Source organism: Marmota flaviventris, chromosome 6 (genome assembly GCF_047511675.1).
Source record: "Marmota flaviventris isolate mMarFla1 chromosome 6, mMarFla1.hap1, whole genome shotgun sequence".
Taxonomy (NCBI): Eukaryota; Metazoa; Chordata; class Mammalia; order Rodentia; family Sciuridae; genus Marmota; species Marmota flaviventris.
In genome coordinates this window covers 121,498,217-121,513,257 of record NC_092503.1, presented here as the reverse complement: position 1 = coordinate 121,513,257, position 15,041 = coordinate 121,498,217, and the positions used below count along the sequence as shown (strand labels likewise).

The window sequence follows — 15,041 nt, the reverse complement described above, 5'->3', positions numbered from 1 at the left end:
TGCTAAGCAAGTGCTCTACCACTGAGCCACAAGTCCAGCTCCTCTCTCAGCCTTTTCTGTTTTTTATCTTGAGATAGGGTCTGGATAAGTTGCCCAAGCTGGACTGGAACTTGTGATCCTCCTGCCTCAGTCTCCAAAACAGAATGGCTGGGATTAGAGACATGCACTATAGCACTCAGTTCTAATACAAGGACTTTGATAGAAATGCAGAATATCAGGCTCCATCACCAACCTGATGAATACAAATCTGCCTTTCAACAAGATGAACAGGCTTTCACAAGCAGCATTCCCACAGGAATATTTTGTTTTTGTGAAGCTGGTGGAGAATCAAACAACTTCCAGTACTGCTCTTCCCTTCCCTGCCCCATATCCTACACTCACTCACCAGTCATTCCCACAGTGGACATGGGGCCCACACGGCGGCCCTGGTGGAGCCCATACAGGTGCATCTTGTACTTGCGTCCAGGTTCCAGGTCCCCCACAGTGGCCTCTCTCTCCTCTCCTCCAACATGCACCACCTGGGGCCGTCCATCCCTGTCCTTGTACTGGATGGTGAAGGAGTTGAACTGGCCCTGGGGCACAGTCCAGGAGAGGCTCAGGGAGTCAGGGGAGGAGCCTGTCACTGTCAGCTCCCCCAGGAGTGGCTCCTCAGTGGGCTCTGGGGCCTCCGTGCTGGGTTCTGTGGGGCTGGGGGCTGAAGGGAAAAGAGAGAAAGGGTGAGGCAGGCTTCTTGGGAAGTTTCCTCAGGTCTTGGGGAGAAGAAGGGAGGAGCCACAGCCACCACTGGGGGTACTGATCAGTTTAGATAAGCCCAAGTTCATTCTTGGGGCTGGGAGGCCCTGCTCAGTTGACAAGCATGCCCAAGCTTAAGATCAGCTGGGTGGAACTGTAGGCAGCTCCCAGCACAGCACAAATTCCTATGGCCCTTCCCTTTCCAGAAGGAGACAGAGGTCAACTCCTGGGGAGGCAAAAAGAGGCCATAGCCTTAGCAAGAGCAGGCCTGTGGTTACTGACCAAGCCTCTGCCACTGTTCCCCTGCTCAGCTGTTACCCAAGAGTTAGAGTCAACCTCCCACTGGGTCCCACCCTGGGGCTCCCAGCATCCACTCACTTGTCACCCCAATGACAGAGACGGGGCCTATGCGCTGGCCACTGTGGAAGCCATACAGGTGCATCTTGTACTTGTGGTCTGGCTCCAGCCCTGAGATGGTGACCTCATCCTCATGCCCTGGCACCCGCACCACCTTGGGCTGCCCGTCCCCGTTCTTGTACTGGACCAGGAAGTGGTCAAACTGTCCTTCAGGGACTGTCCAGGAGAGGCTCAGGGAGTCAGGGGTAGCATCTGTCACAGTCAGCTCCCCTAGGCGTGGCCTGAGAGGAGGCTCGGGGGTTGTGGTGGGTGTTACTTGCGTGGTCATTGCTTCATCCTCTGCAGAGGGACACACACACACATACAGGGACAGTGAGATCTCTTCTGCCCTCTCAGTTCAGAAGCCAAAGCAGCATTTACAACAAATAAAGCACCAAGGAGCAGAATGATGCTGGCCATGGCACCACTGACATGTCCCCTTCCTGCTCCTTCCACATCCCCGTTCCTAGCCCTCACCCACCATCTACTAACTGCCACCATCTATCAACACCCACATAACTTCTCCTCCCTCCAGCACCTGCCTCTTGAGAAGGACCCACTTGGTCACTGTACCCTGGGCCTCCCTCCACTGGGGTCTCCTGGCTACCTCCTCATCCACCTGGCTCAGGTCTTTGCTCCCAAAGAACCTCAGAACACTCCTCCCAAGCCAGAAACTGGAGAGTGCCCTGAACCTGTCCCTCTCCCAGCTGCCATCAGACTTAGAGAGTGTCCCTCCCAGCCTCTTTCCTAATTCCTCCTTGCTGCCTCACTCCCCTTCCTCCAGTTGCAGGGCTCTAGAGTGGCACTGTCTCCTGTCACCAGGATTACTACCTCCCTACTGGCTTCTCTACCTCAAAGCTCACACCAGGTCTTGGCTGTTCCTGGTATTTGGGGACATGCTGGCTTAGGAGTCCCTGCCTGGTCCTGGCCTGTCCTCCAGGCTTCCCTATCACAAAATCATCTCCTTGCTGTGCTTTCTTGTTTATGGCCTGCCTCCCCACTGCTCCCCATTACTCAGGAATTTGTCAGTCTGCCATTTTCAAGGTCTCATCCAACCCCCTCAGGGCCTGGATCCTGCCACCCACAGGTTTGGTGATCTATTGGAGACATAAGTCTGATGATACCTGAACCTTGAAGTTTTGGGGTATACAGTGAAGGAGATGCCCTGGGTACCTGCCCCCTTTCCTCATGGCCCCCTGTCAACTTCACTAGAGACCCAAGAGAAATCTCCACAAGATTCCTCTGAAAGAAATCAGGGCTGCAAGCAGAATTCTTAGCAAAAATTCCAAGAGAAGATCTTATCACTTTGTTTTGAGGAATTTGCTACTCAAGGGCTGACCCAGGGACCTACAATGTCAGCATCAGGAGCACTGCTGTAGTCTGGATCTTGAATGCTCCCCAATGGCCCGCATATCAAAGAATTGGTCCTCAGGGTGGTGACACTAGAAGGTAGAACCTTTAAGAGATGGTCCCTGGCTGTGGGGTGTCCTCATGTCATCGGGTGTGCCCTTGAAGGGGATACTGGTGCCCCAGCCATTCCTTTCTCTGTTTTGCTTCCTGGCCATCAGGTAAGAGGTTTTGCACTGCCATTCTCTCCCACCATGATCTGCTGACCCACCTCAGAACTAAAAACAATGGGCCAACTGAATGTAGACTAGAACATCCAAAACTGTGAGCCAAAATAATCTTTTCTCTTTGTAACTTGATTATCTCTGGTACTTGTTGTAGTAGCAAAAATCTAACAAGTATCTTTTTTTTTTTCCTTTCTGGAAATGGGGATGGATCCCAGGGGTGCTCTACCTTTTCGATATCTCCTGGCATTTTTAAAAAATATGTTTTTGATGTTGATGGACCTTTATTTTATTCATATATTTAGATCCAGTGCTGAAAAATCGAACCCATAGCCTCACACATGCTAAGCAAGTGCTCTACCACTGAGCCACAAGTCCAGCTCCTCTCTCAGCCTTTTCTGTTTTTTATCTTGAGACAGGGTCTAGATAAGTTGCCCAAGCTGGACTGGAACTTGTGATCCTCCTGCCTCAGTCTCCAAAACAGAATGGCTGGGATTAGAGACATGCACTATAGCACTCAGTTCTAATACAAGGACTTTGATAGAAATGCAGAATATCAGGCTCCATCACCAACCTGATGAATACAAATCTGCCTTTCAACAAGATGAACAGGCTTTAACAAGCGGCATTCCTGCAGGAACATTTTGTTTTTGTGAAGCTGGTGGAGAATCAAACAACTTCCAGCACTGCTCTTCCCTGCCCTGCCCCATCCTACACTCACTCACCAGTCACACCCACAGTGGACATGGGGCCCACACGGTGGCCCTGGTGGAGCCCATACAGGTGCATCTTGTACTTGCGTCCAGGCTCCAAGTCCTCAACAGTGGCTTCTCTCTCTTCTCCTCCAACATGTACCACCTGGGGCCGCCCATCCCTGTCTTTGTACTGGATGGTGAAGGAGTCAAAATGGCCCTGGGTCACAATCCATGAGAGGCTCAGGGAGTCAGGGGAGGAGTCTGTCACTGTCAGCTCCCCCAGGAGTGGCTCCTCGGTGGGTTCTGGGGCTTCCATGCTGGGTTCTGTGGGGCTGGGAGTCTCCTCCACAACCTTCTGTGGGGCTAAAAGAAAAGACAGAAGCAAAGGTGACTTACTTCACTAGTGTCATTGATACATATGGAGAAGTACATCCAGGAGATATGCTTCTCAAGTCAAAGGCTCAGAGGCTTGGGTAGCCTTTGGTATTAGCCATTCAGTCATTCATAGTTGGAGGGAGCTGAGCCAGCCCCCACGCCTATCCTGTCCTGTTGGCAGTGGTGCATGGTTACAAATTTTCAGAAAACAAATGGGACATAGGTGTCAGGAGCCAAAATAGTGCTCATTTCCTTTGACCCAATAATCCCATCCTGGGCATCTGTCCTAAGAAAATTATTAAAAGCAGGAAAAAGTTATAGCATGGAAGAATTCATAATGGGATTATTCATGGCAGCAAAATGTGTCAGGAAACCAAACGACCTGGAAAAGATGATTAATTTTGTTACAGAGCTTTCACCACAAAGCATCAAATAACCATTAAAATGATGATTAATAAAGGTTGTGTAGCTGCCAGGTAAATGATTACAATGTAACTGTGTACAAAAAATTAAAAGCCAAAATTTAAATGAATATTCTTGACTGCAACTTCAAAACACATACTTGTATGCAAAATGCAGAAAGGGAATATGTGTTATACACATAGTTTTTGGTTTGTTTGGAGGGGGGCTCATGCATGCTAGGCAAATGCTCACACTGTTATTTACAGCAGTTATTGGGTCAAAGGTAGGATTATGAGTTTTTTCCTATTTTTCCATAATGCTGCTACAGTTCTTTTCACTATAAAAATGTAGATTTAGAAAGAAATTCTGCTTGAGTATGGTAACGCATGCCTATAACCCCAGCAACTAGGGAGGATGACGCAGGAGGATGGCAAATTGGAGGGTGACCTTAACAACTTAGGAAGACCCTGTCTCAGAATGAAAACTAAAAAGGTCTGGGGATGTAGCTCAGTGGTAAAGTACCCTGGATTCAAAAGAAAAAAAAATTAAAAAAGAAATTTTGTATTATAAAAAGTAATAATTGAGGGCTGAGGTTGTGGCTCAGTGGTAGAGCACTTGCCTTGAATGTGTGAGGCACTGGGTTCAATTCTCAGCACCACATAAATAAAACACAAAGGTCCATCAACAACTAAAATAAATAAATAAATAAAATTTTAAAGAAATAATAATTGAGAAGGGGGTGGGATTGAAGAGCAATGCAGATAGAACAGGAAGGCAGGGGACATGGACCCCTTACACTGCCCCGTCTTCCTAGGGAATGCTGTGATTTGCCAGGATAGGGGATAAGAAAATACACAACTGATGGTGCATGAGAATTAACAGCTTAGTGCAAATTTTTCTGATGTTCATTTTCCAATGACTCCTCTGTTCTCCTTGTCCTCCCATTCCACACACAGATGATTTGCTGAATACACGTATAAGAACAAGGCCTGTCCCCATGGGCAGGGAGCCTGAGGAAGAACAGTTCCTCCATCTAGATGATCACCAGGACATGACAGTACCTGTCCCAAACCACAGTCCTAGGGCAAAGAGGCAGCCATCTGCCCTCCACAAGATGACTCTCAGAGGGTGGGGCCTTCCAGATCTGGGAAACTCTTAAGAAATTATCTGAGGCAGCCATCAGAATCTGGCTGAGAATGACTTGGAAAAGGCAGCCTGATGCCCTGTGGGATTCCAATTCACCTTGTGATTTGTTCCTCACTTTCTTGTGGACTGAATTTAACTTTGTCATAATTAGAAATGAAGTAAGTTTCCAGAGTGACAGGGAAGAAGACAGATGGAATACAAAAAGAAGACATTGTAATTCTCTGCTTTTTTCTGATTATAAAAAAAAATGCCTAGAGAAAGAAAAAAGAAATGCCCTCATTTAAGAAAATTTGGACAATGCAGAAAAGAATAAAATAGAAAAATAAAACATGCTGGAACACTCCATTCTGTCTAACAAATCATATACCCATGGGATGTATTTCTTCCCAGTCTTCTTGCCATGCCTGCTATTTTCAAATAGCTGTGATTAGCATCTTTACAAAAATTTGGGCCTCTGTGTTTTCAATGGAACATAAGAAAGTCATTGTTTTATGTAAAACATTTTCAATGGCAGTATAATAGCTCATTTTAAAGCTATTCACTAAGTTATTCAGTCATCCCAATATGGCTTGATGTTGGGTTGTTTCTTTTGTGTGTGTGTGTGTGTGTGTGTATGTAGTTATAATAAAGAATCCCATAATTAAGATGGAAAGAAAAGAAAATTCTGGTAAATCCAGCTTGGCCTGTGCCTGACATATAATCACTGTTGGAGGTGGCAAAGGTTGCCTGTCAGAGAGAGTCCACAACAAAGTGAAAATGGCTGAAAGTGAGCAAAAGTCAAACCAATAGGTATAGGCCATGGACAAGGATAATGGAGGAAGGACATGAGAGGGTGGCCAAGGCCCGGGCCCACAGGAGTTGTTGAAAAAATCCAACAGTCAAACAGATATCCACAGGGAAAGAAAGATAACCTCTCAGTCCCTTCCTCACTTACCGGTCATTCCCAAAGTAGACACGGGGCCCACACGGCGGCCCTGGTGGAGTCCATACAGGTGCATCTTGTACTTGCGTCCAGGCTCCAGGTCCCCCACAGTGGCCTCTCTCTCCTCTCCTCCAACACGCACCACCTGGGGCCGCCCATCCCTGCCCTTGTACTGGATGGTGAAAGAGTCAAAGTGGCCTTGGGGCACAGTCCAGGAGAGGCTCAGAGAGTCAGGGGAGGCCTCGCCTGTCACTGTTAGCTCCCCCAGGAGTGGCTCCTCAGTGGGCTCTGGGGCCTCCGTGCTGGGTTCTGTGGGCCTGGGGGTCTCCTCCACCTCTGTGGGGCTGGGGGTCTCCTCCACTGCAGCTGAGAAGGAGAAAGAGAGAGGGTGAGGCAGGCTTCCTGGGAAGTGTCTCAGATCTTGCGGAGAAGAAGGGAGGAGCCACAGCCACCACTGGGGGTACTGAGGTCAGTTTAGATAAGCCCAAGTTCATCCTTGGGGCTGAGAGGCCCTGCTCAGCTGACAAGCATACCCAAACTCAAGGGCAGCTGGATGGAACTGGGGGCAGCTCCCAGCACAGCACAAGTTCCTATGGCCCTTCCCTTTCCAGAAGGAGACAGAGGTCAACCCCAGGGGAGACACAAAGGGGGCCATAGCCTCAGCCAAGAGCAGGCCTGTGGTTACTGACCAAGCCTCTGCCACTGTTCCCTGCTCAGCTGTTACCCAAGAGTTAGAGTCAACCTCCCACTGGGTCCCACCCTGGGGCTCCCAGCATCCACTCACTTGTCACCCCAATGACAGAGACGGGACCTGTGCGCTGGCCACTGTGGAAGCCATACAGGTGCATCTTGTACTTGTGGTCTGGCTCCAGCCCTGAGATGGTGACCTCATCCTCATGCCCTGGCACTCGCACTACCTTGGGCTGCCCGTCCCCATTTTTGTACTGGACCAGGAAGTGGTCAAACTGTCCTTCAGGGATTGTCCAGGAGAGGCTCAGGGAGTCAGGGGTGGCCTCTGTCACGGTCAGCTCCCCCAGGCGTGGCTTGATAGAAGGCTCAGGGGTTGTGGTTGGTGGTTCTGTCAGAGTTGCGCTAAGTATTTCATCCTTTTCTGGGTCTGGATCATGAGAAAAAAAATCGGTGGACATATTTGGTAGGGTTCCTTCTAGCCAAGGGATTTTAGGATTTCTCTTAGAAGGGTTATACAGGTCCTCTGGTTTGAATATTCAGTTACCAGGGAGAAAGCACAGACTTGTGCAAAGTTGCAATGCAGTCCCTTAGGAGTTGCCAAATCCCATCTGTTTAGTGTGTTAGATACAGCATTTTATGACAAAACCCAACATTACAGGAAAGTTATATTGGGAGCTACATCCTCTTGGGATTGGGACTCCTATTTTACAAGTATTTTCCTTTAATGTCCCTTCTGGTTTACAATATTTTCCCAAGCATTTTTAGAAGCCAATTTTGATTTCACCACTGAGGGTAAGGAGATGAGAGACTGAGGTCATTTTTGCAATCAGGTATTTTCTAGACCTTAACAGGGGTTCTGCTAACTTAGGACAAAGATTCCACTCCACTGAGACCAGCTCTTTGGGCCTCTGTGAAATCATGTGCTTTGTTTTTATTAACCTTTTCTGTTCTTATAGGGTTTCATCTGCCTTGAGAATTGAATCACAAAATTACCATGTTCATTTGTTCTGTTTGGGAAAGCATCTTATACCTCGGGGGTAGCAGCGACATAAGGCCTAATAAAAGCATCAGTGGCCATGTTACAGAGTGACTGGTGAAAGGAAAACGCCTTGTTAAGTTGCACACATGACTAATATTAAATAGTAAAACAATGTACAGGATTCATTGTTGGTTCAGCATAAGTGGTATCAATTTGGGGGCTTAGGAAACATCTATAATTTTTCCTACTGAAATCGATGATAATAGGTTTGTCCTAAGGAGTTTTTTAAAAAATATTTTTTAGTTGTTTAATTGTAGATGGACACATACCTTATCTTATTTTTGTTTATTTTCTTATGTGGTGCTGAAGATCAAACCCAGTGCCTCACATATGCTAGACAGCACTCTATCACTGAGCCACAACTCTAGCCTCTGTCCTAAGGAGTCTTTAAGAACGAATTACCTTCAAGGGGAAGTGGTTACCTTTCACACTGTGTGAGCCCAGTCATACCCCACCCACCCTTTAAGATGTGTGGCTATTCCTTCTTTGAAGAGGAGAGGGAAGCCCAGAGAGGCTGAGTGATTCTTTTGAGGTTGAATGGGCTGAGGTTAAGGTCAACCCAGGCTGTGCCTGAATCCGTTCTTTCCCTGGTATCTTGCCTCTTCAAGGACCCAAAATACCCCTGTGTAGAGGATAAGAGAGCTGAGGCAACATCAAAGGTTTGGAGTGAAGACAAGAGCGGAACCAATCCTAGAAGCTCAGGAGGCTCAGTCTCAGGGAGTAAAATAAAAACACCCAAGCAGAGCATGGTAAGACATACCTGAAATCCCAGCAACTCAGGAGGCTGAGGCCCTAAGCAACTTAGCAATACCCTTTCTCTAAGTAAAAAGATGAAATGGACTAGGGTTTTAGCCCATTAGTAAGGTTCCCTGAGGTTCATCTCTAGTATAAAAATAACAACAACAACCGGGTGTGGTGGCACACGCTTGAAATCCCAGTGACTCAGAAGGCTGAGGCAGTAGGATCACAAGTTCAAAACCAGTCTCAGCAACTTAGTAAGGCCCTCAGCAACTTACTGAGACCCTGTCTCTAAATAAAATTCAAGAAGGGATGGTGATGTGGATCAGTGGCTAAGTGCCCCTGGGTTCAATCCCACATACAAAAAAAAAAAAAATACCCCAAATCAAACCAAAACAACAACAACAAAACAAAAATACTAACAGTAAAAGGAAAACTGGATCCAACCTGGGGCAGGGCCCAGTATCTTTCTATCCACTCACCAGTTGAACCGACAGCAGAGACAGGGCCCATGCGCTGGTTACCGTGGAAGCCATACAGGTGCATCTTGTATTTATGGTCTGGCTCTAGGCCTGAAATGGTTACACTATCTTTGTGCCCTGGCACCCGCACAGCCTTGGGCTGCCCATCCCCATTCTTATACTGGAGCAGGAAGTGGTCAAATTGTCCCTCAGGGACTGTCCAGGAGAGGCTCAGGGTGTCGGAAGTGGCATCTGTCACGGTCAGCTCCTCCAAGCGTGGCTTCAGAGGAGGGGCATCAGAAGGCTCCTCTTCAGGGGCTAGAGATATAAACAGAATATTTCTTGTTGCTGGAAGGAGGTGTTGAAGTCCCAGCTTTCTTGGATCCAGGTCAGAAGGTGGACTAGCTCTGGCCTTAGAATCTATTTCTGATTATGATCACCAAAGTCTTTCTGTGGTCTCCTTACAGTCCACAAACTTGCCAGGCAGCCTCCTACATCAGGGCCTTTGCATGACTGTTCACTTCTCCTGAAGACTTTCTCCAGATGTATGAATGGCTCATGTCTATTCTTTCTTTAAATCTTTGCTCAAATATCACCTCCTATTGGAGGCCTTTCTTGACTATTCTAATCAAAATTCCAATTCTTTTGATTTCTTTTTTTTAATATTTATTTTTTAGTTATAGGTGGACACAATATCTTTATTTTGTTTCTATGTGGTGCTGGGGATCGAACCCAGTGCCTCACGCATGGTAGGTGAGCGCTCTACCTCTGAGCCACAGCCCCAACCCAATTCTTTTGATTTCAATGATTTTCCTTATTTGGACCTGGCTCTAGCAATAAATTGCAAAACAACAGTTATGAGATCTGGATAACTGACCATAGTAAGAAATGATTGTTATGATTTTTAAAAGTATGGTAATTGCATTGTGGATATTTTTTAAAAATAGCCTATTTGTGTGTTTATTTCCTTTTGCTGTGCCAGGGATTGAACCCAGATCCTTGCACATGCTAGGCTACCACTCAACCACTGAGCTATAGCACCAGCCTATAAAAATAGCCTTTTTAAAAAGAAAGATATGTTTACATATTTATTAAAAATATAGTGTGTCCAAGATTAGTTTTAAAATACTGCAGTGAATAAACCTCAAAAACATCATGCTCAATGAAAGTCAAACTGTCCCTGGGACACAGTGAAAGAAGTCAGACCCCCAAAAACATGAATTATATAATTATATTTGTATAATTCTAGAAAAGGCAAATCTCCTGAGTCATATAGATAAGTGGGGAAGGAGGGATGGGGATAGGAACGCATCTGAAGTTAAAATTTCTTTTTGGGATGGTGAAAAAGTTTTGAAAATAGACAGTGGTGATGGTTGCAAACTAGGTAAATGTACCAAAATGGATAAGCTGCACCCTTAAAACAGGTGAATTTTATGGCACATAAATTTTATAGTGAAAAAAATCACTAATAAAGAACATTCTAGTAGGAGAGGGTGGGAAGGGGCGGGGCAAAAATTAACCAGACTGGCCAGGAGTTGACATTTAATTGAAGCAGGGTGACAAATATACCAGTGGTCATCATATTATTCTTTCTCATTGCATATATGATTGAAATTTTGCTTCATCATGATGTGTTAAAGGAATAAATTAATATTTCATGGAATTTGTCCCAATCATACAAAAAGAAATTTCTCTAGAATTTTCTCTGAGGGAAAGGAGAGAGCCACAAACTGGCTGTGAATCACTGTCTTAGAGGCCTCAGTCTCCAAGGCTCTCACCCAGATAGGTCTGACTAGCTCTCCCTGCCCCCAGATCACACCTGTCTTAAGGCACTACAGGATGGGGTGGGGGGATTAGAGGCCTAGGGGCTCTGGGGACCTGGGTCTTTAGCAGAGGATACACTGGAGACTCCACTTCCCTGAGATCAACCTAAAGACCCCTTGACCTTCACTTACCAGTCACTCCCAGAGTAGACACGGGGCCCACACGGCGGCCCTGCTGGAGTCCATACAGGTGCATCTTGTACTTGCGTCCAGGCTCCAGGTCCCCCACAGTGGCCTCTCTCTCCTCTCCTCCAACTCTTACCACCTGGGGCCGCCCATCCCTGTCCTTGTATTGGATGGTGAAGGAGTCAAAGTGGCCCTGGGGCACAGTCCAGGAGAGGCTCAGGGAGTCAGGGGAGGAGCCTGTCACTGTCAGCTCCCCAAGGAGTGGCTCTTCAGTGGGCTCTGGGGCCTCTGTGCTGGGTTCTGTGGGGCTGGGGGACTCCTCCACTGCAGCTGAGAAGGTGAAAGAGAGAGAGTGAGGCAGGTTCCCTGGGAAGTGTACTCAGGTCTTGGGGAGAAGAAGGGAGGAGCCACAGCCACCACTGGGGGTACCGAGGTCAGTTTAGACAAGCCCAAGTTCATCCTTGGGGCTGAGAGGCCCTGCTCAGCTGACAAGCATGCCTAAACAAGCTCAAGGGCAGCTAGATGGAACTGGGGGCAGCTCCCAGCACAGCACAAGTTCCTATGGCCCTTCCCTTTCCAGAAGGAGACAGAGGTCAACCCCAGGGAAGGCATAAAGGGGGCCATAGCCTCAGCCAAGAACAAGTCTGTGGTTACTGACCAAGCCTCTGCCACTGTTCCCTGCTCAGCTGTTACCCAAGAGTTAGAGTCAACCTCCTACTGGGTCCCACCCTGAGGCTCCCAGTATCCACTCACTTGTCACCCCAATGACAGAGACGGGGCCTGTGCGCTGGCCACTATGGAAGCCATACAGGTGCATCTTGTACTTGTGGTCTGGCTCCAGCCCTGAGATGGTGACCTCGTCCTCACGCCCTGGCACCCGCACCACCTTGGGCTGCCCATCCCCATTCTTGTACTGGACCAGGAAGTGGTCAAACTGTCCTTCAGGGACTGTCCAGGAGAGGCTCAGGGAGTCAGGGGTGGCATCTGTCACAGTCAGCTCCCCTAGGCGTGGCCTGAGTGGAGGCTCAGGGGTCATGGTGGGTACTTCTGATGGCTCATTCTCTTCCTCCTGAGGCACTGAATATGAAGAGAGAGAAGGCTTGAAAGAGAGGCTATGTTTGCAGGGCCTTTACTCTCCTTTGGACCCCCTAGTCATTTGGAAGGGAGCAGAGTGGCAGAGTTCCTCTCACTCACCTGTCAGGGCTTCTATGTGGGCAGAATCCACACGCTGACCATCATGGAAGCCATATAGGGTCACCAGATATCTGTGATTTGATTCCAGACCAGTGAGGGTAACATCACTCTGGTCTCCCCCAGTACTGACCACTTGGAGTTGACCATCTCTATCTTCATACTGGACCTCAAAGGAGTCGAATTCTCCATTGGTCACCATCCAGGAGAGATGCAGGCTGTGAGGAGTGGCCTCCTCCACCATTAGTTCCCCCAGGTGGGGCTCAACTGTCGGAGGGCTTGGGGTGGGGATATCACCTTCAATTTTTTCCCTAGGGGCTGGTTCAGAGAGACAGGGAGAGATGGGTGACTGGTCTGCCACTGAACAAATCTCTCAAGAGGAGGTGGGAAAGAAGGAGATAAGGGCAAGAGATCAGCAATGAAAGAGTCAACTTTTCATACATGTAGCTGAATTTCAAAAACTTTATGCAAATACGAGAATCCAAACCCAAGACAACATATATTGTATGATGCTGTTAAAACAAAATGCAAAAAAGGCAAAACTAAAATGATAGAAAGTAGATCAATGGATGCCAAGGGTTGGGAGTGAGGTCGTTGGCTGCAAAGGGGTACAAGGAAATTTGGGTAGATGCCAATGCTTTATATTTCCCTTGTGGCAATGGTTTCGTGACTTACACATTCACCAAAACTCAATGATACTGTGTAATCACAGTACCATTGTGATGATTTAATGATGCCTTTAAATACTGAGGCATTCTTTCCCCAAAAGAAGGGAAACAGAAAGCTGAGCGACCTTATGGCTCAGTGAGACCAGGAGAGCCAGGAGGAAAAGAAACACAGGGTGTTCTGGTCACCACACACTTACCAGTCATGGCAATGGCAGAAAGGGGACCCACACGCTTGCTGTTGTGCAGCCCATAGAGCAGCAGCTTGTACCTGCGGTCAGGGTCCAGGCCTGAGACATTGACCTCCCTGAGGCTGCCGTCCACAGGCACCACCTGGGGCTGCCCATCCCTGTCTTTGTACTGGACCACAAAGGAGTCAAATTGCCCCTCAGGGACTGTCCATGAGAGGCCCACAGAGTCAGAGGTCACGCCAGTCACTTGCAGTTCCTCCCCTAGTTGGGGTTTTATTCCAGTATGGTCCACAGAACTCGGGCTCACTGAGATGGAGAAATGGAGAAGAAATGGCTAATGTGTTTCTGGAAAGCTGGTGACCTCAAAGGGAAGGATGGCGAGATCTGGAGACAGGGCTTTGTAAAGGACTGGTGCTACAGGCTCATGCAAGGGCATAGGGGAGCTAGATCTGAGACCAAGTGGTTGGGATCTAATAATGGTAATGGCAGCTATCCAAGTGACTGCCTGCTGCCCCAGGGCCTTAAAGGATCAGGCTCTGCAGGGGATTCCCCTCACCTGTGGTGGCATCAGCAGTGAGGGGGCCAAGGCGCTTCTTGCCTAGGAGGCCATAGAGAAGGAATCTGTACTTGCGGCCAGCGTCCAGAGAGGTGATGGTGGCTGAGCGCTCATGGCCCTCCACAGGCACCACCTGGGGCCCATCCTTGTTCTTGTACTGGACCACAAAAGAGTCAAAGTGGCCCTCGGGGACTGTCCAGGAGAGGCGCAGTGACTCTGGGGTGGTATCCGTCACCCATAGCTCCCCAAGGCGAGGTAGAGCCCCTGGGCTGGCATCACTTCGGGCAGCTAACAGGGAGGAAAAGTTCCTGTGATTATTTTTTTCTGAAATGATTCTTTGACTGTCTCTGGCTATGGCTGGAAAACCCCAGAACTGCCCAAGTAGTCAGTGCTTCCCTCAGAGTATTTCCATCAGCCTCCATCCTTGCCACCATCTCTAACTGGCCTGAGCTTCTCTTTACTAGACCAACGTGGGAAGAGTCTTCTGCCCTGTGTTATTCCTGGAAAGAAATTCCCTAGTTCCCCTCTCCATCTTACCCTTTCTGCTGTCTAGACTCTTCCCATCTCTGAGAGACTATTTCCCCAGCAGGGGGCATCTTATCATGGACTTGGTCTCTATTTCCTTTGACCCAGGAGCCCACACTTTGTGATCTGACTGGCCCCTGAGGAAATCCAAGTGGGGCACAGGTTCCCTAATGGGGGCAGACAGCAGTGGGGGAAGAAAAATGTTATGACAGGGGTGGTCCTTGCAACGTCTCTGTTCCCTTTCTTATTCTGCACCAGCTGGACTCAAGAGCACTGAGAATCCCATAGGGCCTAGAGGAATGGGGGGTTGTCTGTGCCTGGGGGTATTGCAGGAATTGAAGGGTAAAGTGGGAGAACTGAGATGGGGAAAGCATCTGATGTCTGCCAAAGGAGCCATTCAGGGGCCTGGGAAGGAGCTGGCCTGTTGCCTTCCTGGACGGCAAAGACGCTGACGGCATTGTTATTGCGAGAGGTTTCTGGCAATAGGAAGCCCCAGGGGCAGAGAAGGGCTGGACTGAACCCCAAAATAGGGCACATTTGGGTTGGACTCCTCTGGTTCCCAGTTCCCAAGGCTTCAGGAGGACAGAGGAGGAAGAAAATCCTTTATGGGAGGCAGATGAGGGGCCAGATGGGTGAGGGGAGTGAGAGTTGGAGGGAAAGGGTGAAACTCTCAAGATGTGAGAAACCCACAAGGCCTAGGGAGGAAGGATGGTGACCACTACCCTTCTCCCAGCAGCTCCAGTCTCCCATAGTCCATCTTCCAGGAAGGGGCTTCCCTCATTCAACAGAAACAGAAA

General features: G+C 48.4%; 1 protein-coding gene across 6 annotated transcripts in view; it reads right to left on the bottom strand.

Moving 5' to 3' along the window:
- Nucleotides 1–15,041, bottom strand: part of Tnxb (tenascin XB) — a 63,283-nt gene that overhangs the window by 17,680 nt on the left and 30,562 nt on the right. For all 6 annotated transcript variants that reach the window (XM_071613507.1, XM_071613506.1, XM_071613505.1 and 3 more), the window contains 11 exons: nt 13,720–14,007; nt 13,173–13,469; nt 12,311–12,625; nt 11,870–12,193; nt 11,123–11,446; nt 9,189–9,485; nt 7,024–7,356; nt 6,252–6,605; nt 3,425–3,757; nt 1,111–1,428; nt 386–694 (listed from right to left, as the gene is read on the bottom strand). In XM_071613507.1, the coding sequence (XP_071469608.1) occupies nt 386–694; nt 1,111–1,428; nt 3,425–3,757; nt 6,252–6,605; nt 7,024–7,356; nt 9,189–9,485; nt 11,123–11,446; nt 11,870–12,193; nt 12,311–12,625; nt 13,173–13,469; nt 13,720–14,007 (3,492 nt within the window). The remainder of the gene's footprint in view (nt 1–385; nt 695–1,110; nt 1,429–3,424; nt 3,758–6,251; nt 6,606–7,023; nt 7,357–9,188; nt 9,486–11,122; nt 11,447–11,869; nt 12,194–12,310; nt 12,626–13,172; nt 13,470–13,719; nt 14,008–15,041) is intronic.